Source organism: Eretmochelys imbricata, chromosome 3, assembly GCF_965152235.1.
Source record: "Eretmochelys imbricata isolate rEreImb1 chromosome 3, rEreImb1.hap1, whole genome shotgun sequence".
In the NCBI taxonomy this organism is placed as follows: domain Eukaryota; kingdom Metazoa; phylum Chordata; order Testudines; family Cheloniidae; genus Eretmochelys; species Eretmochelys imbricata.
Window position 1 is genome coordinate 169,950,237 of NC_135574.1, and position 23,790 is coordinate 169,974,026.

The 23,790-nt window shown below is 37.8% G+C and overlaps 1 protein-coding gene across 4 annotated transcripts in view; it reads left to right on the forward strand.

Moving 5' to 3' along the window:
* EML4 (EMAP like 4) overlaps positions 1-23,790 on the forward strand; it is a 254,826-nt gene that overhangs the window by 122,155 nt on the left and 108,881 nt on the right. For 3 of the 4 annotated variants that reach the window (XM_077813843.1, XM_077813841.1, XM_077813842.1), the window contains exon 2: positions 15,944-16,126. In XM_077813843.1, the coding sequence (XP_077669969.1) occupies positions 15,944-16,126 (183 nt within the window). Of the gene's footprint in view, positions 1-15,943; positions 16,127-23,790 lie in introns of those variants that run through there. The other variant, XM_077813844.1, reaches the window with a different exon arrangement.

Here is a 23,790-nt window from a genome sequence, read left to right on the forward strand (position 1 = left end):
TTGGAAGCCTTAGAGTTCTGTCCATAGGCATGGCCCTGCATGCCTTGCTGCGTCATAAGGTGTATCCCTTGCCTTCTCTCAATAGGTCAATGCATAGCTGATGGTCCTTAATGGGCTATCAATAAGGCTAGGCAGAGCTGATGCCAAACTGTCTGGGAGTGTCACCCAGAAGCATAGCACAATTTTTGAAATACAGACATATCTATAATCCATAATAGAGGTGATACAAACACATAAATGAGATTATCATATCTGGCAAATTGTAACATATTTGCAGACATATTACATGGCATATCTGGCATAACTCATTGAAATTTTACAATATTGGTATTCATAATATCCTAAATTGTCCCCCAGCCATAAGACCCTAAAGTGTCACAGCCACCATATTCTGTTAACCTTTGCAGGTGAACGTGAGGCCATCCCTGCCAAGAATAGCCGCTACCTTCCATTATTTCCATTAGAGCTGGGCGGGTGGGGGAGGGGAGACTATTGTGGTCCTTTTGGGCCAGACAAGAGACAGGAGAGTGTGGAGTTAGAGATGTAAGATTTCTGGAAATTTTGAAGGTATTTGGGGAAAAAAAGTGGAAATTTTCTGAGAATTTGAAATATCTGAGGTAGTTACTTGTTTATCAAAACTTAACTTCGCTTACGTTTTTAAAGAATGAGATATATATTGAATTTAGCACATAAAAAGTACTGTTTGGTATCTTTGTGAAATAAATACAAATGATCTAGTTTTGAGTTGAGTAATCATGACAAATATATCTAGTATTAGGGATGGACATGCCTGACAAATGTAGTTGCCATTTTGCCTGTTGTCAAAGAGTGGAAAACATATAAAATGTTGAAAATAGAAAGCATCAGTATTGTTGTAAACAAAAAAAGAAGGTTGTATCCTTTGGGCTCAGAAATTGTATGCCAATAGACCTGACCTGACATTGTCATGCAGACCCAGCAGAAACTCCTGTTTCTAGAAAAAAGATTTAGAAAATGATGTAACTGTAATGTTGTTTTGAGAGCACAATATTAAGGATCAACAGTAAATTCGGGTATATATCCAAACTTTATAGTAACACCAGACTCTTTAATAGTGCATTATCATATATGCAAGTATAATTGTAGACAAAATTAACCATACCAGTCTTATATACAACGTAAACCGTTACTAATATATTCTTGGATGTGCTAGAATAGCTCAAGTTTTCCTTCTTTCCTCCTCCTTTCACTGTTTATTCTGAGAATATATTTCATATAACAGTTGATTTTCAATTTTTCCCCAAATTTCCAATTTTTCCGTACCGGGCCTCAGGAAAAAAAAACCTAGAAAAAATTTTCCTCCTAAAATTTCCTTTTTTTCCCCAGACCCTCATATCTCCACATGGATGTGCTGGGAGAGGGCCTCAGACAAAGGGAATGTGTTAGGGAACTAGACAGAAAACAGTTAAGGAGTCAGAGGAATAAGGGGAACAAGAAGTAGATTTGGGGGATGTCAGTGAAAGGTGGGGAGAAGTAGGCAGTCTGAGGGGTATATATAAAAATGTGGTGTCATGTCAGAAGGATGTGGAGCCCTGTCTAGTTAGGGATGCATATAGAAGGACCTTTTTTGAATGATAGTGAAAATATACCCATCCAACACTCTCTCATTTGGGAAAAGACGTTCTTTACCTCTGTTCCTAGCTAACTGAAACCAGTGAGCTATCACATATGAGCTTCATTAGCTGGGGAGAGTAAAATTTGCAAACATTAAATGGTGCCAAATATACTGTATCCATAAAAAAGGATGGTAAGCTGTTTTTGTACGTTATCTCACGTAATGACTTGAATGTTTTTCTCTTGTTGTTGAAATCATGTCCCAGAATTGATCTGGAAATAGCAGGTTTAAAGAGTGGAAACACAGCCTTCCTTTTAGGCAAAAATTTGCTAGCAAATACCACAGCACAAACAAAAATGAGGCACAGTTTATTGTCGGAATAAACAAGAAATATTTAAAAAATACGTCAGAGGCTTTCAATAACTTGCTTGATCAAATCTGTACTCCTGAACTCAGACGACTTGCAGCAGAGTAGATGTACTGCATTGATGGGAAATGCCAGTTTCTCCTAGTAATGTTGCAATCTCAGAAATTCAGACTCTGTGTGTTGGAAATCTGCTTTTGCACACACGTTGTTGAAAAAAGATTATTTCTCAGAAAATTTGCAGTAACCTAGATGAATTGGTATTTAACTAAAATGCTACAAAGAAATCTTATATATTTAAAGATTTTCTGTCCCAAGAATTACGAATTAGCATTATTACATTGGCAATTATAATTATAATAATAAAAAAAATCCTTGCCTGAGGAAGTACTTTATATGTTCAAAGCACAGCTCCCGAGACTCCAGTTGGAGCACTTCTGTAAATCAGTCCCCAGGATCTCAAGTTGGACTCCCAGAAAATTAGAAATATGTAGTTAGTGACCACTTGTGAAAAGTTTAGCTTAAGTGACTTGCTCAGCATCACACAGGAATTCTGTTCCATGTCAGAGATAGAATCCAGTTCTCCAGGGAAGCTTTCAACTGGTTTAACCATGAGACCATCCTTTCTGTTTCTGACGTCTCTTGCCTCATTCACTACAGATCTTCCAGCTTTTGCTACAAATAAGGCAAGGGTTGAACAGAGAGCAGTCTTACACACAATCTTGATTAATTCCCAGAGCAGGTCCTTCCCTCGCACTGAATGAAGAGGGGATTGGAACCTTTAGCGTGATTGGAACCTTTAGATTTCATGCACAGACCTCTGCCACTTGAGGTAATGGAGTAGTAGGGCATTGTCATTCTGTATGTGGACCAGTATTAGAAGGGGAAGAGAGAGACCCTTTGCTAGGAGGTTTCATTGATATTTGCTGACAGCAGAGGAATGGTGAGATGCATATTTTGTTTCCATGCTGGGCTGTGAAGGGGAGTGTACTCTAATGGGCACAGACTTGTCCATCCGCTCTCTTCAAGCTTAATCCTTTCTGCCCTATCCCTCCAACCTATGTCATTACTGTTTCTTCCCACCCACATCCTTTGAGCTCCTCATCCCAGTCTCCTTGCCTGCCCATCCAGTCCCAGTCCCTGTCTCCTCCCTCCCCTTGCTTCTCATGCAATCTCTTTCCATGCTTCCCCCTACCCTGTCATTTGATTTCTAGTCCTGGTCTCTCTCTTTGTCCAGTCTGTCTCCCCACTCTAACCACTCTCCATCTCCTTGTCTCCTTCTGCTTTCTCCATGGTTCCTTGTCCCAGTCTCTTTGTCCTTACAGCTGTTGTCTTGCCCCAGCTCATTGTCCTATCTCAGCTTTCCCTCCTTAGCAGCCAACTAGCTCTCCATTTTCCTAGCCCCACCCACCCCCAAACTACTTCTTCCCGCTTCCTCTCTGTCTGACTCTTGTCTCATCTGCATTCAAATCAGATAGCTTATTCCTCCCTGCTGCTTTGGTGCCAGCAGGGAGGTCTCTGAGAGCACTGGAGAAACAGGCTTCTCTTCTCAGTTCCATGCTTAGTGACAACGAAATCTTTGGAGATTTTAACTGCCAAAACTGAAGATATCTCTAGTGAGCATGTTCACACTGCAATTTTTCAGAGTCATATAATATGGCCAGATTTAGGCAGATTTTCATGGAGACAGCAAAAAGCACATCCCTGACATAAATGTCAAATCCCTGCTGCAGAGTACAGGCATGCAAAAGCTGTTCAAAGAAAAGGTCACCAGAATTTTTTAACATGGGCAAATCATATTTTTTCCTTAGCCTTGTTCTCAGAAACTGCTGAACTGTTTGGGTTGGGGGTGGGGGAGGGCAGCCCAAAGTGGACACTTAATATGGAAAATTTCAGCCCCAGTTGTTAAAGTTTGGCAAAGTAATAAGCAACCAAAAAGAGTCTTTTAAGATTGCCTGACCATTCCCAGTATTAGGCAGTGCTACTTGCACCACCTAAAATAACGTAAACATACACAAACATTATATATTTTCCACATATGTATAATTTCAAATATTTATATTGTCTATATATGTATAATTTTCAACTTGTAGTATAATATATTGCAAAAGTCTCATCTATTCTATTCTCCCCCACATCAAACTTTCAGACGTTTATTTTAGGGAACAGAAAATTCCATCAAAATTTGTAACGTTTCTGATTATTTTTTACACTCGCAGAACTTAAAATATGTAATGCAAAATTGTGAAGGATGTTATAAAGGGCTTGGGAATGGCTGGGTGACTCCTCAGTCAGTTATGCATGGCATCCCAAGCAAGTGTCAATAATCATACCACAGCATCATGAATTCTGTCTGGCACAGAGACATGTATCTTGTCTATGTAACAGAAAAATTATTTTAGAAATGTTTTAGACACTTTTAAGTATGTTATTGAGACTGTTTCTTTGTATTCTACTTGTGAAGTTAGTGCTATGAGTCCAACTATACAGGCCTCAGGGTGAGAAGGGGATATTAAAAGTAACAAAGGTAAAATACTTTTAAAATCTTTTTTTTTAAATGGCACTTTTATGTATACAATACTACTTTAAATCCTGTCTCAAGATACCTAGGGCTACAAGCAAGTACACTGTGTGCCTTGCTGAAAAGCAGTAAATATCCTTGTTCACAGTTGTGGAAGATAAGATTGTGGATCGTCAACCTGGCATTAGTCCATTGCCCAGTTTGCATTCCAAAACAAGAGGGTTGTGGGGATTTTGGAGTAGGGTGGTGAGAATTTCCCATTTGGGGAGAAGAGGAATGATTTTTAAACCACAGCATTTAAAAAAAGCCAGTGACTGAAGGCAGCTACTGGGAAGTTTGGAACTTTGAGATAAACCCCAAGGAAGATAGATTCGTAGGCAGTGTTATAGGTGAGGTTGTAAAAGGTGCATTAAAAATGCAATGTGGATCCGCAATTTATTACCAGGATATCAACATCACATATGTGGGGTAGATGTGTATACATGTAGATATATGAATTTTTCTCAAAATTCAGTATTGGCAAGAATAAAATTGACTTTGTTATATAATATGGGTATCAGGCAATCAACACCGTTACTGGAATCTTTTACAAGCTGGAAACTAATACTGGCCACATTTTGTTGGCAATGAAATACTATGTATGGTCTACTGTATGAATCATACATTGATATGTTTCTAGATTACTTATGTTAAGATAATTCCAGAATATTTTCAGAGGCAGATTTACTGGACTATTCTGAGAAATTTCATCTTTAGACATAGCTTCTGTAATTTGTGGTTATTATGGAAGTGGTTTTAAGGATGTGTTTGTAATCCTCTGGCTCCTTTTTTTCTGAGCCAAAGAGCCTGAAAAGCCACAAATGATTTTAGAATTTTTTTAGCGTAACATGAAGATGAAGATAGTTATCTGATACAAATGTTTGTTAAACTCTTTGGAGATGCAATTTAATAATTATACAAGTTTTTTGATATATCTGAATTTTTCCTTTTTAGCATTCTCTAAGTAGATTAAGCTGATTATTTCCTGAGTAATAAGGTCTAATAAATTTTAGTATATTAAAAACAGCAAATGCCAAGAAACTGCATTACTTTAAACATTGAGTAGTGTGCACAGCATATCTGGTCACAAGGATTATATTTGATTAGAAAAATAATAGTTGATGAAATATACCATTAGATTCTGTGGCTAAAACTTTCAAATCTAAGTTACTTGAAGTTAGGCTCTTAAATCAAGTTTTAGGCACCTAAAAAGTTTCCTTAATTTCAGAGTTGCTGAACAGCCACATAACTCATTTGAAATCAGCACCTTAGAAAATAAGACCACGTTCATTTAGGTGCCTAAAAATAGATTTAAAACACTAACTTTAGTCAGACCGATTTATATGGCCCACATGCCAATACCTAAAATCTGTGTTTGTGTTCTCTGGAGTGACTGTAATGTTTTATTTAACTACTGTTTGCTGGTCCATAAAATTATATTTTAAAAGGTAAAAGTGTTATAAACATTTTTTTTATTTTGAACTTGGCTTAATTTTTAAGAAAGGTGCTGAGCTGACAGCACTACAGACAGAAGTGTAATCTGTACAGAATTAATTACAGCAGCAGTGCATCCTCTCATATATCTCAGTCTTGACCTACTGGGACCTCCTTTATGGAGGATATAGATGATAGTTCAATTTCTGTGCCTGTTCAATTTTTATAAAAGCATATATTATGCTGGAGATAGTATAACATGCAGTATAAGGTTCCTAGACACTGACTACTTTCAAATGGGCCATCAAACAGCCATCGGATGGTAAAGACCATTGGTCACTATTTCACTGAGTTAGGTTCATACTGATAACCTGTGAGTGAAAGGCTATGAGTTAGCTAACTTATAGTCTGTTGGCTAATACTTAACATAATGCATACTTTGCACCTAATGCAAAAATTCATATAAAAGTTAGTTCAGGAACAGTGAAGAGGGTTGCCAACTTTCTAATTGCAGAAAACCAAACACCCTTGATCCACCCCTTTCTGAGGCCCTGCCCATGCCCCGCCCCTTCTCCGAGGATCCCCCTGCTCACTCCTCTCTCCATTGCTCATTCTCCCCCACTGTCTCTCACTTGTTCATTTTCACTGGGCTGGGGCAGGGGGTTGGGGTGCGGGTGAGGGTGAGGGCTGTGGCTGGGGGTGCAGGCTCTGGGGTGAGGCCAGGGATGAGGGGTTCGGAGTGTGGGAGAGGGCTCCAGACTGAGGCAGGGGGTGAAGAATGCAGTCTCTGGGAGGCAGTTAGGGTGCGGGAGGGGGTTCCAACCTGGGGCAGGGGTGGGGGTGCGGGCTCCGGCCAGGCGGCTCCTGGAAGCAGCTGGCATTTCCAGCTCCTAGGCTGAGGTGCAGCCAGGAGGGTCCGCGCACTGCTTCGGTCCACAGGCACTGGCTCTGCAGCACCCATTGGCTGTGGTTCCCAGCCAATGAGAGCTGCGGAGCCGGCACTCTGGGTGGGAGCAGCGCATGGATCCCCCGTGGCCACCCCTGTGCCTAGGGGCGGGCCACAAGGACATGTTGCCACTTCTGGGAGCCACGCAGAACCAGGGCAGGCAGGGAGCGTAACTTAGACCTGCTTCACTGCCGACTGGACTTTTAGTGGCCTAGTCAGAGCTGCCAGGGTTCCTTTTCGACCGGGTGGTTCTGGTTGAAAACCAGACGCCTGGCAACCCTAACAGTAAATAATATAGAAATGTCTTGTCTTGGACATTCCTTTTAAACTTCCAAAAGCTATTAATGGACAAAGTTCATGTCTAATTGTTAAAAAACCCCAAACCTGAATATGACTACACATAAAAAGTCCCAAGTTCGTAAGTTTATATTTATTACATACTTGTATAAATTTATAACAACATAATGAAACTTGAAAAGGAATGTTGAGGGCAGTGATTTTTCAGGTTTAAGCCTGGATTGTGGTTTTTATTAAGATTATCATATTGCTAATCATGAAATTATAGCATAGCCTTTGGAAGCTCATACTTTAGGCATGTGGCTATTATTCCCCATTTAGGCAGAGTACCCGCATTTTAAAGCCCTAATCCTGCAAAGTGATCCATTCATGTAGATCTTTAGTTCCCTACAGAGAACCATTAATGTAACAAAAGTTCTGGAAGCTAATGGAAAGAGAATGAATCACAAAAAGGAATGTAAATTTAAAATTCTACAACTTCAGTAGTACACAGGGATTCAAAATACAAACATAAATATGGAATGTTTAACAATGTAGTACATCAGTACAGCAAGGTCAGTTTAGTAACACTTATCTACTATTGCAACGAATAATCACATCAGTACATCTCGACGATTGTTTGATAGGAAAAAATAAGCAAAAACTCTTGCCTCTTTTACCAGTAGTCCTTCATATTTTATATAAAACTAATCAAACAGTGCATCTGTTATTAAATGAATATTTTAAAAAACAGGGGAAAGAGTGGCAAAGGGGACAATGCTGTAATATATATTGTCGCCATGTCCAGTGTAAATTTCCAGCAGTCAATAAGAGTTTTCCTCTCGTAGTCTACCTATACGTTTGGGTTGTTTAACTGTACATGTTTGTTTTGATTTTGAATCCGAGTTCAAAGTTGTATTCCTTACATGATTTATATAGCTACAAAACCTTTTGTTGTTTTCATGCATGTTAACATTTGAAGGGGTCAACAGAGGCATTGGGGTCTGTAGAGTCTGATGCTTCCATATTATTAAAAGTTGTCTTGTGTCATTGGTTTTGCCACCTTATAAGCTGATTTTAATACCAATATATTGCAGCAAACTGCAAAGAAATTTATTCCGTTGAAAGTGATTGCAAAAGGAATTTTGTGAATTATCTTTCTAGAAATATGTTTCTAATAATCCTCAGCCAGTCAGATGATTCACGGTTCTTCAGAACAAAAATGGCAGGTTGTCTAAAAAGTGGCACCGAAGGGAGAACTGAGAAACATGCAGCCCCCCCACACAGAGCCTTCAGATTGTAATGAGAATGATTGTTTTGGTACCATTTCATTTTACAGTCTTTAATCATGAGACTGAATCTGGTCCTGGGAACACAGGAAATTTAGACTGTGTTCCCACATTGAAGGGGCTTTCATGTTACTGGGGAAATTGTGTGTGTTGGCAGAGGGGGTGTAAAAATATCTGTGGTTTGTGTGGCTTATTGGATGAAGTGCTGGCTTTTCCACTCTGTAGTTTAAATTTCCATGTGCTGGGTTTTGTAGAATTTGTTTTTCTCAAATGTTGTTTTTTCTCGAAAATCAAACTCTTTGTGATGTTTGGGCATATTATGCAGGGATTAGTTGGCATATAGGACTGATAATGGGATTGATAGGTGCTCTGATATTGTCATTATGAGCCCAGTATAGAAGGCTTGATATGTTTTCTTTTACATTTAGGTGGACAATTCAAATTTGTCTGAAGTAGTCAGTGACTAAGGCGGAGATTTTAAAATGTGATTACCCTGCTAAGTCTGCTTAGTGGCCTATGTGAATTGTGTTTGGAGGTCTGTCCAGCACCATCACTGGTGCCTCTTAGGGCTTCTGGCAAAGAGTTCCAGCACCGAATGGGCTGAGAAACTGAACTCTCCCATCTTCTAGAAGTGGTTTCAACCCACTTAGGCAAATTAGAAGTAGGGATGTAAATATCGGTTTAAAAAGTTAACCAGTTAAACTATTAAAATTATATTGTTTAACCAGTTAACCGTTAACCGAGGTCGCTCCGGCTGGCCTGGCGGGATTGGGACTCCTCCAGACGGTTGGCACGGGGTGGCTGAGACTGGGGTCACTCTGGCCAGTCGGCGTGGCACGGCCATGGCTGGGGCTGCTCCGGACAGCTGGCGGGACTGGGGTCGCTCTGGGGCCGCTCCAGTGCGGCCGGGGCTGGGGTCCCACCACAGGGCAGCCAGGGTTAACCATTAAGGTTGGCTAACAGTAAGCCTGATGCTTACTGGTTAACCGTTGAACCTTTTACATCCCTAATTAGAAAAATAGCATGGAGCATTTTGCAGTGCTGTGGCTGTACATGTTATATTGAAAGAGGACTCTAGTCTCTGGGGCTTTTGTTTCAGAGATTTTTCTGAGCACTAAATTCATCCCCCTCTTAAAAAAAAAATGTTTTTAAAAAGTTAAATCTTTTTTTGTCTTTACATCATAAAAATTATTTTTCATTGATCAGGTGCACAGGTGATAGCTTCTTTTAAATAAATCACATGCCATGACATTAGATCTGGAAAGTTTTTGGTATATATCTTCATATCTATATTATGAGCTCTTTGGTAATGTTCCCTGTTATGTCAAGAATAATACACATTGAATATTCTAAGGTAATGATAGTGCACAAAGTTGGTGTGCACACCCTCTGAGGCCACACCCTCTGAGGCCCCCTGCTGGAGACCTTGTTGCCCTGCCACACCCCAGCCCAAAAAAGGGCAGTGAAGAGGGTCCTCCAAGCTGCCTAGAGTGGCTGTGTGAGACACAGTCAATCAGGGCCCAGCAACCTAGTATAAGAGGAGCTGCAGGGCCAGAGGGAGTTCAGTTCCTTGCTGAGTTGCAGGAGTGTGGATGGTGTATGGCTGAGTGATGGACCCCAGACAAGGCAGCACTGCCAGAAGCCGGGGAGAGTGAGAAGGAGACCTGAGCTGGTTGCTGGGACTCCATTAGGACAAAGCTCTAAGGTAAGGGTGAAGATGGCATGGGACCATGGGGAAGTGGCCCAGGGAATTAGAGAAGTCGTTGGACATAGTTAAAGGGACACAGCAGATTGCTGCAATCTACGGGGTGCCTGGGCTGGGGCCTGGAGTAGAGGGTGGGCCTGGGTCCCCCCCACCAAGTCCCCATTAGCCACTGGGGGGGAAGTGGCCTGGACATTGAGGCACCCCAGAGAAGGATCTGAACTGTAGTGGCCTAGCTGGAGATCTGTAGCCAGGAAGCCCAAGAGGGTGAAGACATTGTCTTCAGGGTGGGAGCCCTGGGGCACTGCTCTATTGTTTGAGCAGGGACAATCAGAGAGAGAGAGAGAGAGAGTGGGCACATGTACTCGGCCAAGGGGGTGATCACGAGAGGTGAGTGCACCCCATTACACTGAGCTAAAAAGCACTATTTAAAACATAAATCCAAAGCATACTCTTTGGAAATCAAAATAATCAGCTGTGTGTACTCCATTCCCTGTACCCTGCTCCTGTCTTAAAAATCCTTGCCCTGGATTGAAAATGTAACTTAAATTTAAATGGGAAAATTGTAAAATCCTGAATAATAATATTCATAAAAAAAATTGAGAAATTTTAAACTGGGCCAAATCCTGGCTCACTAGAAATCAATGGCAAAAAAAAAAATCCAGTTGATTTCAATAGGACCAGAATTTTACACTAGAAGTGAAAAAGTATTTAATTGCTATGTCAGAGGAAGACTTTATATCATGAGTACCATAAGTTCTGTTGTAGCATTGGTTACACACGATATTGCATAACTGAAGAAAGCCATAAATATTTTGATCCTTTAGAAATATTTACTTCTGTTATTCTGTTAAATGACAGCCATATATTTGAATGAAATAACAGCACAGCAACTTTAGTTTATTTACACAAAGTAGACTTAGATTTGTGAAGAAAATCAATGGATGTTTGGAGGTAACTTAAGAAAATGTCGTTGAACTGCAATATTTAAGTGCTATTCCTGTTTGCTTTTCAAAAACTAAAATTAGTGTAGCAAAGTCAACTGACAAAATCATTGGTAGGCAGTACTTGCAAAGTTAGAAAACAGAATATCATACAGGTTGGTGTTTTGTTTTTTTGCTTCTGAATTTTGAAATGTTATACTGACTTCATTCTGGAATGAGTGCATTGCAGGTGGCTTCTGTAATATCTGAAAGTAGAATACTGCTTGTTCATATTTTATAGTTTAAGAGGTTTCTTTGCTTGTTTTTTCTGTTTGCCATATGTTTGCTCTTGGTCTAGTGACCTCTAGGCCTGCTGTGCTGGGCAGCTTGAATGTGAAAAATTGCCCATTAATACTCTAACACTATCTTTAAAAAATGTATATATTATATATATATATAAATATATAATCAGTGCCCTAAAAATGGTATTTAGATTACAAGGAAACGTTTGTAAGGGAAACAGAAATCTGTGAAAACAGTTCATTTTGAAAACTGCTGATCTGCCAAGGAAGAAGAGCAGTATAATTTTCCAGTGTCCTAAATTTGTTGTAATGGTCTGGATAGTAGCCAGTCATATTTAGTTTGAAGACATCCTTTAGGGTAACTTGAAGTAGGTACCCAATTGTTTCAGTTTTCCAAGCACTTTTGGAAATGGGATCTCTTGGAATTTTAGTTTGTTTTTGCAGTTAAGCATTTCAGTTTTAGGTAACTCATTTTATATCTGTAATGTTTCACAATTTGACCTATAATCTATTATAATATCTGTTTCTCCTCTGGTGTGCTAAGTACTAATAAGTCATCTTCCTAGAGTGTTACTCTGGTCCTCAATATCAGCCTCAGTACTCTTGCTTTTCCTTGGAGGTTGTTCTTGCTTATTATTAAGAGTCAGATAATAAATTTAAGGCCAGACAGGTCTTTATGATTATCTAGTCCGATTTCCTGCATAACATAGGCCAAAAAATCTCACCCAATAATTTCTTCGATTCCATAGCTTCTGTTAGAGCTATGGCATATCTTTTAGAAAGAGGTGCAGTCTCAATTTAAGACTTCAAGAGATGGAGAATCCATCATATCCCTAGGTAAGTTATTCAAATGGTTAATTACTGCTAAGTTAAAAATTTGCACCATTTTTTCTAGTCTAAATTTGTCTAGCTTTAGGTTCTGACCGCTGGACCTCATTATGCCCTTTTCTGCAAGATTAAAGTGCTGTCTGCTCTCAGAAATCTCTGACCCGTGTAGGGACATATAGATCATGATCAAGTCACTTCTCAACATTCTTTTGAATAAACTAAATAGATTGAGCATCTTAGTTATCTTATGCTATTGGGTTTGCTTTCTAGATGTTGACCTTTGTGGTTAAGTCAAAGCAGGTCTGCTTTCCAAGTTCTCTTGTAAGTTTCTAATGGCAGCAAGAATTTCTCTGCAGCCATTGTTGCAGAAAACGAGAATGACTCAGTCCAGTTGCTAAATACTTGTCTTGATGATCATTTTATTTGGTATCTGGTTCCAGTTGATGTCAATACTGAAAATACAATAATTTGCATTGGCCAGTATTTCACTTAAATACCTAGTGTCTGTGTTCATCAAGGAAAGAGATGAGCAGACTAAGGTATGTCTCTGCTGCCACGCAGTTTGGACTACAGAGGAATGAATAGCAGTGCGTACCAAAGTGCTGTATTGTAACTCCCCCTGTCTGGATGTTGTGAGCATGAACTAAAAGGTTCCTGTTTGAAGAGGGCTACGTTAATGTGAACTGGGAACCGTTTAGTTTGTCCCGCAGCATCCACACAGAGGAGTTACAGTCCAGCACTTTGGTGTGAGCCACTATTCAGACCCCCATGGTCTGAATTATAGGCTAGTATAGATAAGTCTTAAGTAGTGGAGCCTTGTTTGGTAATTACTATTGGATTTCACACAGTGAGCATGGTAATGTCTGGCTTTTAAAACTCTGAAACATAACTAAAAGATGTCTGTTTCTTTTTACAAATGTTTTATAGTAATCTGTAGTGTATCTGTAGGGCCTGGGGATTTACTCATTGTAAGACTTTTCACTGCTGTTTATATTTTTTTATTTTATTTTTTATTTTACTTCCGTATGAAGCACTTCAATTTGGGCTAATTGATTTGGGTGTGTATTGCGACAGGTATTATGTGATAGCTGTGGTATTTTGGTTTTGATTGCTACCAGCATAAGATGAACTTTAAAGATCCTTACAGTTATTTTGCTATTCTTTCAGTATATCTTTAATTTTAATTACAATTAATGTCTTCCTTGTTTTAAGACAATATAGCTGGCTTATAGTTGCAGTTTTTGGTATGAAGTTGACAACGATCATCCCATATTTTATTTGAATGCTCATAATATCTCTATTTAGCAAAAGTATAATTGTGTTGTACTTTTTGGAATTCCAGGGAGTCCAGTGTCTTCCTCATGAGTTATAACATTTCTAAGTTTTTATTAGTTTAGAGAAGGATAACATGCACTCTTTACTTTGAGCAAAATTTTAAAATACAGCTTTTTATGTTTTGTCACTTGTTTGACATGGGGGCATTTAAAAGCACTTGTTCATTCTTTGTACATTAGGGAACTTATGTTTCTTTTCTGACTAGAGTAAGACATTATGGTGCACGATCTGTTTATGTTATGCTTCTTATTTTAGTAAATAAGCTTTCTGCAAGAAACAGAAATTTCTTATATCCACTGAAGGTGTATGGAAATAAAATGTGTAATCTTGCACTGGTGTCATTACCTTTTCCCTCCATATGTTGTAACAACCCTTTCATTCTCTCTCTCCCTCTCTCTCTTTTTAAGTTGTGTCTTCTAAGCATGAAGACTTAGTCTCTTACTGGTGGGTGATCTTGCAGAATACTTATGTAGCAGTTGAAGTATCCCACAGATGCCAATGACATAAGAAATATGGCTGTTCACTTTTTTCTGTATGTTTTAAGCATACATACGTTTGCCAGGATTAAAGGTGTTTTTGTTTAGAGTCTTTCAACTGCTATCCACATTACTGAACTGATTACATATATCTTACAATGCAGCTTTGTATTGATTAGTATACACCTATCATTATTAGCATATATTTTTCCTCCCATTAACTCAGGACTACAAAATGCATATTATATATACTTCTCCAAATCCTCTTGTAATTTATCTTTCTTTTAGTTTTAAGTGAGTTTCCAGCCTAAAAAGCAATCTTAATTTTTCTTTTTAAAAATATATCTGACTGGCAAAAATTGATAATCAAGCCTTCATATGTTGTAAGAAGACATGTTATGCCAATATCTCTTTGGATATTCTTGCCACTGTTTCTGCCATTATATGTACATTTCACTTGTAACTTCTCTTGTTTGAATAAATCCTATGGTGATTTCTTTGTATCTCGTAAAATATCAGTATTAAGAATTACAATAAAATAGAATTTGGTGCTACTTCAATAACTACTCCCAAATGTAAAACATTTTATCAGTTTTAACAGCTTAGGGCCTGATGGTGCAAACCCTTACCACCCTTTGTTGTATTTATTTCATTGGGACTAGTCAAGGTAGGGAGTGCTTTGTCCCCCATTCTTGCAATCACTTACTTACATTGAGCTTGAGGACTACTCAGGTGTATAAGTGTTTGTAGGATCAGGGCCTATGTTGGATAATAAAGGGTTTCAGGATTAGACATTTAAAAAAAGTTGTTTCCCTGCATTGAAATTCATGAAACTAGTGGCCCAAAATTTAAAATGTGCATAACATTTCACAAACAATAATGAACTTTACTATTTGCATATTTGCTTTTACATGTGATTTGATGGTATGAATGTGCTTCATATATGTCACCCATCCAATATTAACTAAGTAAACTTTATGAACCCCAGTGACTTTACACTTTGTATTTTGTTTAAAGTATGCATAAACCCAAACTCACCAAGGATACCTTTATGAATACCTTTTCTTTGACTTGTATTTTTTACAACCCATTTGTAGTGCACACACTCTGATTTATGCTAAAAATAAAAACCTATGATGTGTTATTTTGGCTTGGCAGAAATAATGCAATGAGCTGTCAAAGGCAAAGAATATGCAGAAGCTGTAATTCCCATTTTACCACTGAAGAATAGATTTGGCCGGATTATGCCTTCAGTACTAATCTATTTCTGTGTGGCCAAACAGATTTTTGGAGCCCTTCACAGCATATTTACTTTCTGTTCTCTTCACTTCGGGCCAAATGTTATAAAGTAGTATATTTTTTTGGATCATACAGTGTGGTGATGTGAAAAAAAAACCAGTAAAAAGAAGAAAAAGTAACAAGTTAAAACATCTGATCTAGAATATTTTTGAATTGGAGTTGTCACTTCATTAAATTTGGTCTTGGTGAGTTGTGTATTTTTAAATTGATTTTTAATTATCTCATGCTTTAAAGCGAAGGATGCTGAGGATGCTTCTTTAAAAGTTGTAGTAGAATACACTTCAAAATGTTTGCATATATTTTATTTTGTATTACATTTGAAAATATAGCCTTGTCCTGTTTAGCATGTGTCTTGTTCCCATTACAGTACAAGTTCAGTTTCCAAACATCCTGTGTAAGCTTCAATGTTTAAGGGCCTTAATCTTCTCCTTATGTTGGTTATGCTTATGATCCCGTACTTATCCGTTATCATCTTTATCCAAACATCTTCAGTATCCCCCAAACATTTTTGATAAACAAGATTGCACTGTATGTTTTTATAACTCTTTTCTTTTTAGTAGTTTTTGAAAAAAACAATTGAATTCCCTCCTCCTTTCTCCCCCTATCCCCAACTAGATGATAGCATCTCTGCTGCAAGCACATCCGATGTCCAAGACCGTCTTTCAGCTCTCGAACTGAGAGTGCAGCAACAAGAAGATGAAATCACTGTGCTAAAAGCAGCATTGGCTGATGTTTTGAGACGTCTTGCGATCTCTGAAGACCACGTGGCCTCTGTGAGAAAGTCAGCACCAAGTAAAGGTAATGATGCATATTGTGGATTGGAATGAATTTGACAGATTCTAGCTTTTCATATTGGAATGTTAACACTTGGAATTTTCTCATTGGATTTGTTTGCTATCTTAAGCATGAAAGCAGGTGTCAATAAATTGACTTTCAGGTATTTTTCACCAAGGTCTTTTTTGATAGGATAAAAATCTGAAAGCTGAGATTGTCTTTTTGCCCTTTACCGTAGAACATCAGAGTTAAGAACACCTTGAGAGTGGAGGTTGTTCGTAACTCTGAAATGTTTGTAACTCTGAACAAAACATTATGGTTGTTCTTTCAAAAGTTTACACAACTGAATGTTCACTAATACAGCTTTGAAATTTTACTATGTAGAAGAAAAATGCTTCTTTCCCTTTATTTTTTTATATTTACATTTAACACAGTACTGTGCTGTATTTGCCCCTTTTTTTTTTTTTGGTCTCTTTTGCTGCCAGATTGTGTACTTCCGGTTCCAAATGAGATGTGTGGTTGACTGGTCAGTTCGTAACTCCGAGGTTCTACTGTGTTTACATTTATATGAGATCTTCCGTGAACTCCACCTTACTCCTTGTAAAAAGACCACTTTCTACTTAGACAATAGTATACTTTACATCAGGATTGTTTAACCTGCATCCTGAGGTCTGGATGCAGACTGGTGAATCTCTAATCCCACAGCCAGGTTCTTCTTGTTAACTTCAAGGTGAGAACAAAGATGGTCAACTGAAGACTCTTACTGGAGGTTAACTAAAAAAATGAATTCTACTTTCTGTTTATCAAGGAAAAGGCAAGATGAAGGAAATATTATAGAGGGGTGTACTTTAAAAAAAATAGAATATGTACATTTACACAGAAATTTTTCACCACCCTTATGCTCCTTGCAAATTGCCATGTGACCACTACTATCAAATGTTTGGGCTTCCATTCATTAACATTTTTACATCTACTTTCTTCATGTACTATGTATATATGTTTTATTAAAAAATTGGGATAAAAGAAAATAGACATATTTTGTGCTAATTTGCACAATATTTAAGAACTACAACTACAATAAAAAGTTAGCAGAGATGATTCAAATCCATTTTAAGGGTCTTCCAATTCTCAGAATTAGAGGAGTGAGTATAATTGTGTGTATTCCCATCAAACTGCCCCAGTTATTTGCCTTTAACTGAATTATACATCCTTGATTCTCCACTGTTACTCTAGTTTTGAAATCAGTGCTGTCACACCAATAAATTGGAGTAAGATAGTGGTGAATCAGGGCATGTGTATGTTTATTATACATACATTTTATATGTTCAAAATATGAAAGTTGAAAAATACTGATTTTTGTAATCGTTTTAGATATAGAACAGCATAGAGATCTAATTATTGTAATTGTTTTTTTTTCATGTCCCCATGCCAGATGGAAGGAAGTGTTGACACTTAATTGGCATTGACTCTGAATCCTGCTATTCTGTCTTATTTGCTAAATGGTAGACAGTCATTATCTGTGCTTATAAATTCAGCTTTCTTTATCTGACATTTATCATGCCTCATCAGGATTCAAACTTACTTGTCTAACATTTTGAATAAACAAAGTACTAGCAAGTATTTGCAAAAAGCATAGTAAGTCTGTGTTGCAAAGTACTCATTTTTGCAGAAAAGTGATGCTTTCAAGTGTAAAATCATGGACAGAATGTACACACTTGGGGCCATAATTTTCATACTTGGATGGTTAAAGTGCCTAGTTTCTGTTTAGGCACTTACATAAGTGGCTTGATTTTGGAGGTGCTAGGTATCCATGGCCTCCACTTAAATCAGATGAAGCTGTAGGTGCCCAGCACCTCTGAAAGTCAGGGGTGAAATTCTGTGCCTATTGAAGTCAATGATAAAACTCCCCTTAATTTCAGCGGGGTCAAGATTTCATCCCAGGTCACTTAAGGAAAAAAGGAAAGGCTTAAATTTAAATATGTGTTTTTTAACATGCAATCTTTTGGTCCTAAAACACCTGACCCAGTCCTTTTCCCATACAGAGCACCTGGTATTGTCTAGATCACAGAAATGATTGTATCTGATTTTTAGAAATTTTAGGTATATTACTTTAACTACTTACAGAAGATATGTGTCTGTACAGAGAGACACTCCATGTACTGAAAAATGTAACTCAATAGCACTGGAAAGAAAAATACAATCTCCCATGCCTCAAACAATTCCTAAAACTGTCCATATCTGTCTGACTCTTTGCATACTACCACTAAAAAAAAAAAATATACAGCAAAAAGCGTGTGTTAAAGAGCATTTCAGTCATTGACTTGAATGTTTTACTAAAATAAGGGAACAAACAAAAACATTATTCAAATGCTAGACTTAAAAGTTTTCAGATACACACTATTGCTCTGAGTCATGCTTATCTTTGGTTGTATATAAATAAATTAGTGGACAAATGTCCAAACTAATGAGCATCTACAAATTTCACTGTAGTCAGTGTCTGAAGTAGCTTCTCTTTACCTCTGAAAATCAGAGTTATAAATGGATTTTTGTGCCTGGATTTGAACATTTTAACCAATAGTGTTTTTTAATCAGAGTTGTTTAAATGTCTTCATATAGCTCCATTCCTCCGGTATTTAGCTTTAACAATGATTTTTACTATTGCTGATCTAAATTTCACTCATTTTAGTGGGGGAAAGAGAATACACCATAAAAGCTTTTAACTTTGCTACTATATATCTGCATAAGTGCATATTATATAACATTTATGTATATAGTAGCATTGAAGTATTATACTATTATTAATTGTATTATTGTTTCTTATTTTTATATGGTAGTGCCCACAATGTGCTAGGAACTATCCATAAATATACTGAGTCACTGTCACTGCCTCAAAGAGCTCACAGTCTCTCTATTTGGAATCTTAAGTCATAATTAGTTTTTGCCACAGAATGGCAGTTTTTAATGACACAAACTTTCCTCTAATCCTGTAGATCCCCAAAGAGACATAATTGGGGAAAGCTGAGTAACATGAAGAGGGGAAACTGAAAGGAAATAAAACAAGATAGGCACTGGATCCCAAGATCTTCAGTGCTTACAGATTCACTACTTGAAAACACATTCAGTTTACTAGATCTGGGATTCAGATTTTTTTTTATGTTCAGACACATTTAACACTAAAATCCAAAGTCATTTGGAAGGTTTCTGTTTTATGCGAATACTTTGAATAGTATGCTTCCAGACTTCGAGTCAAATGAGTGCTAAAAAGGGGTGTGCGTGTGCTTGTATACATACCAACAGCTGATTTTCTCCCTTTTATAGATAGGCAGATACATTTTGGCACTACCATTGTTCCCTTTGGAATGGTCTCACTTTCAGTCTCCATTCTGTCTACCAAGACAGCAGATGGACTTTTTTCCTGGGGAAATGTCTGGGAATATTTTACTCAGTAATTGTGAAATTTTGCACAGTGTAGGGTGCCCATAACTCCAGATTTACTGCTTCTGCCCTAATTTAGCCATATACTAAGGTCTTAAGAAGGATGTATGTCCATGAACAGTCCTCTGGGCTGGGTGAATTTCACTCAATGAAAAAATCAGTAAGGCCTCTGCTACTTGCAGTTGTAACCAATTAAACCTCTTCAGTGAAAGGCTTCTGAATCTTGGTGGCTGTCTGGTAACATAGGAATACTCTAATTCTAACTTGTGCCTTGGGAGGTTGTTTACACCTGTTCATTCACAGTTACAGAAATAGTGAAAGAAAGGTCGAGGTATAATTTAAAAATTGTGTTTAACTATGTATACACAATGTACAATATCTAATATTAATGAATTATAACTCATTGCTGCTATTTTTATGGAGGAAATGGCCCCTTTGTGTTGAAACACCTAACAGAGCCACAAGTAAAAAGCATTGCAACTGTTGCATTAGTTTCACTATTGATGACTGGATATTTTTATCTTGATGTATAGGACATTATAGAGTGGCAGAAAAGAGACGTTTAGTGACGTATTGCCACCGGTATTTTAGACTTCAGGAATAGCTTTGGTTTAGTTTAGTTGAGCCGTAAAATATAATATTTGGAACAAACATTCCAAAATATGATTGTACACAAATAAAATATTAGTGATTTCTATTTTAAATATTTCTTTCAGTACAGCAGTTGACTTATTTTCCGGTTGTGTAATAAAACGATACAAGTAAGGCTAATCTTCCGAAAACCCTCCAAAAATTTACTTTATAAAAGTCACTCAGTATCTGATCTGCTTTTGCACTGGACATTCTTTTGTACTTGCTGCTGAGACATATCTTCCAAAACCTCTACAAATTTCCCTTAAGTAGCTCAGCAGTTGCCTTCAGAGGGGTGCTTTCCACAATGTGAAAATGAGTGTTGTGAACTGACTAAATCAAGTTGAAAGGGGCAAACGTAAATGATACTTTTTGGTATTCACACTTCTCCACCCCCATTCAAGCAGATGATATCCAAATTCGTTGAGAGAGAGAGGATCGCTAGGGCTTCTGGCAAACTGCTTCAGTATGGTTTGTTCATGCTGGATATCTCTTTGGACTGAACTAATTTTGTTTTACCTTTCTTATCCCCCTATTTCTTCTTGACTAGCATCTGAATCAGCAAAAGCTAGGACCTTTACTAATATCCTGGTATTTGTGATATTATTCTTGTCTGTACTTTTCATCATATGCTTATTGTTATATTGTTTCAGTGGAAACCTTCCCAATAAGTGAATAGATTTCTATAGAAATAGCACAGGGGCATCCATAAGTGAGTTAATTCGGTAGGGACTGTTTTGTCTGTCTATTGCTCTCTCAAGAGCAGTGAGATCCTCAAGGTGGGTGGTGGGAGGTGGCAGCTGAGATGTGAGCTATATGGTGTTCATTTTTTGTCTTCAGTTCTTCCTATCTTATGATTGAATTAAGCCAGAGGGCAAGTTTTTAATAGTCATCCTAGGAAGGTGTAAGGTTCAGGGACTACCGTGTGAGAGAAGTATCTCCATTTGGAGAGGACAAGGATATCAGCACTTGTCTGTTAGTGGGCAACTGACAAAGCAAAAGGAAGATATTTCTGCCTCTGTATCTTCCACCAAGAAGCTCTCATAGATACAGGAAGTCCTTTCAAAATGAACATGGAAGAAGGTTGTTATAATGCCTCTCTGTCTCTACACAAACTATGCACAAGTATGCAAAGCGATAGGAAAGGCTAATAAATCCAAGGAAGGTATTAAATATTATTGAAGTTGTTCTAGTTCAGAGAAGAATTAGTGGTGCTGTCCTAGCCTCTGCCCATACACAAGCATCCCTGTAGGTTAACACACAGACGCTCCCTTCTGAGATAATCTTAATGCTTATGTTTTATAGCAGTTTACTTGTTGCTGGTAAACTGATCATTTACTTTTTTATGATTATGCGTTTAGATGACACTATTCCCGCCCTCATATGTGTTGAGCTACTGAACTAGGGCATGGGTGTTCAGTAATCTTGGGGGGTGGGAGGGGGTTGATAGGCAGCTTCAGTAGTTCTGTAAGTGCCATCTCTTTTGTGGGAAGTTCTTTCCTTTTGACAGCCTTGAAGTGTTGGTGCCACATGCCTCGTTACTTGATTGCAGCAGTTGACGCTTATAGTATCTGCCAAACAAAGATTACCTCAACACTGGAGGAAAGGGAAAGCATACAGTCATTTGGTACTTGTGGTTGCCAGCAAGACAGATTCTATCACGGTTGGTGCCTGGGATGCTTTTGGGGTGTCAAAATGTATGTAACATGAGAATGCAGCTTGTAGGCAGTGTGTGTGAAGACAAGTCCATGACACACAATGGCACTAGTAAAGTAGCTCAGGGTAATCACACTAATGACGGCCAAGATGCATGTGCTTCCTGTTCCAAGAAGTTGCTATCCAGTTGAAAGTATAGACAATTTTTTTCTCTTATCATGCCCTCTTTTTGACTAGAGGCAAAAATGAGATTTTGCACACTTTGAATCTCCAGACAGAACATGATGCAAAAAATAGGAGAATGCAAGAACATAAATATATAGCAACTGGCTCCTACACAAGCTCAGTTAATGGAGAGAAATAGAAATGCCACAGAGAGGGGTTGGTTGTCAGAAGATGTGTGAGAGTACAGGCCAGCAATGGAAAAGGCATATGTTACACTTTGCACAGAGGTGTCTAGGACAAGCCAGTGGCACTTTGTGTGACAATGCAAGTTTTTTCTTTAGTGGACTTTTGGTGATATGAGTCTGAAGAGTTCCTACTTGTTTTGTTTTGGTATGCAGTAGTGTGTACATACCCCAAATACACACAAAACCTAAAGCAAAATCCTATTTCATTGCAATAATTTGAGCAGAAGATTTAAGATGTTGGTTTTCACCTGATCTTAACTCTTGTTTCATTTCAGTAATATTAAAATGAAAAGTAGGCTGGCCAAAAATGTTGGTTTTTTTTTTTTTTTTAATTTAAAAATGCTGACTTTAAGGGAAAATAGTAAACTTTGTGGAAAAAAAACTTAAGATATGCTTGCACTTGAATTTTTAGTCATGCTTAACACATGCTAATTAACAGAATTGTAAATTCTAGTGTAGACGCTACAGGACACGATTTACAGTTGCTGGATTAATAGGTGTTAAAACACAACTACAAATTCAAGACCTACTCTGACGGTTGGAAGTTGCTGTTAGCCATGAATTTCCATAGAGAGGAGGGTATGAGGAGGGGCATCATTTAAGCAGTCGCAGAGTTGTATCTGCCTTATCAAGGCCAACAACTGCAAGCTTGCATGTATATCACTTTACTCATGGGAGTAGTCCTGTTGAAGCCTGTGGGCTGTATGCTCATGTTACATACATTTTAACACGCTTCAAATCTTAATGACTTTCCCATGCACTGGTTATTATGTCATGTGCTCTTTTTATGTTAAGTGTCTTTCTTCTTTATTACTTCCTTTTTCATTTTTCTGTTCTCCTCTCTCCTTCCAATTTTCCATCTCCTTTAACCCCTTTTTGCTTTCTTACTCTACTCATACTTGTAATTATTTTGGTCTCTCTTCTTTTCCTCCTTCCCTTTACTTTACATTCTTTTGAAGACTAATGGGAATTAATGAACATTTAATCTTCTTTCTGAAGAGCTTATTTTTACATCTCATATGAATATCAGTTATCTAATTATTAGATATATGCACTTGCAGCTGTATTTATCAGGAAAAATAATTTAGGCTAATAGTAAAGGTGTGTTACCTGTGTGTGTGTGTGTGGTTTTAAGTGAAAAAAGCAGTGTGCCATTGTCTCAGAATATATGTATCTATCAAGTAGTCTTAAATTCATCAAACCTTTATTCCAAGTCACACAAGTGACTGAAGGTCATAATAAACAAATTAGAACCATTTTGGGGAACGTAACAGGCCTGCAATTCTAAAATCCTGAGACATACAGTTGGAACTAAAAGCTATCGTTTTATCACAAGACACACATTTTCAAAAGTTACTGCTGTCACTTAAATGTCATTTGCCTGCATTTCTCCTCAATTTAGCTAATAAAATCTATCTCCTTTTTTTCTGATTCTGTTGGTATGGGAGAAAGGGAGGGAAACAGATTTCAGGTTTATGGTGGTGGTCTGTCTAATCTTATCTTTCATTCACACACTTGTATACTTGACAGATTTTAATGAAAGGTCTCTTTTGAACT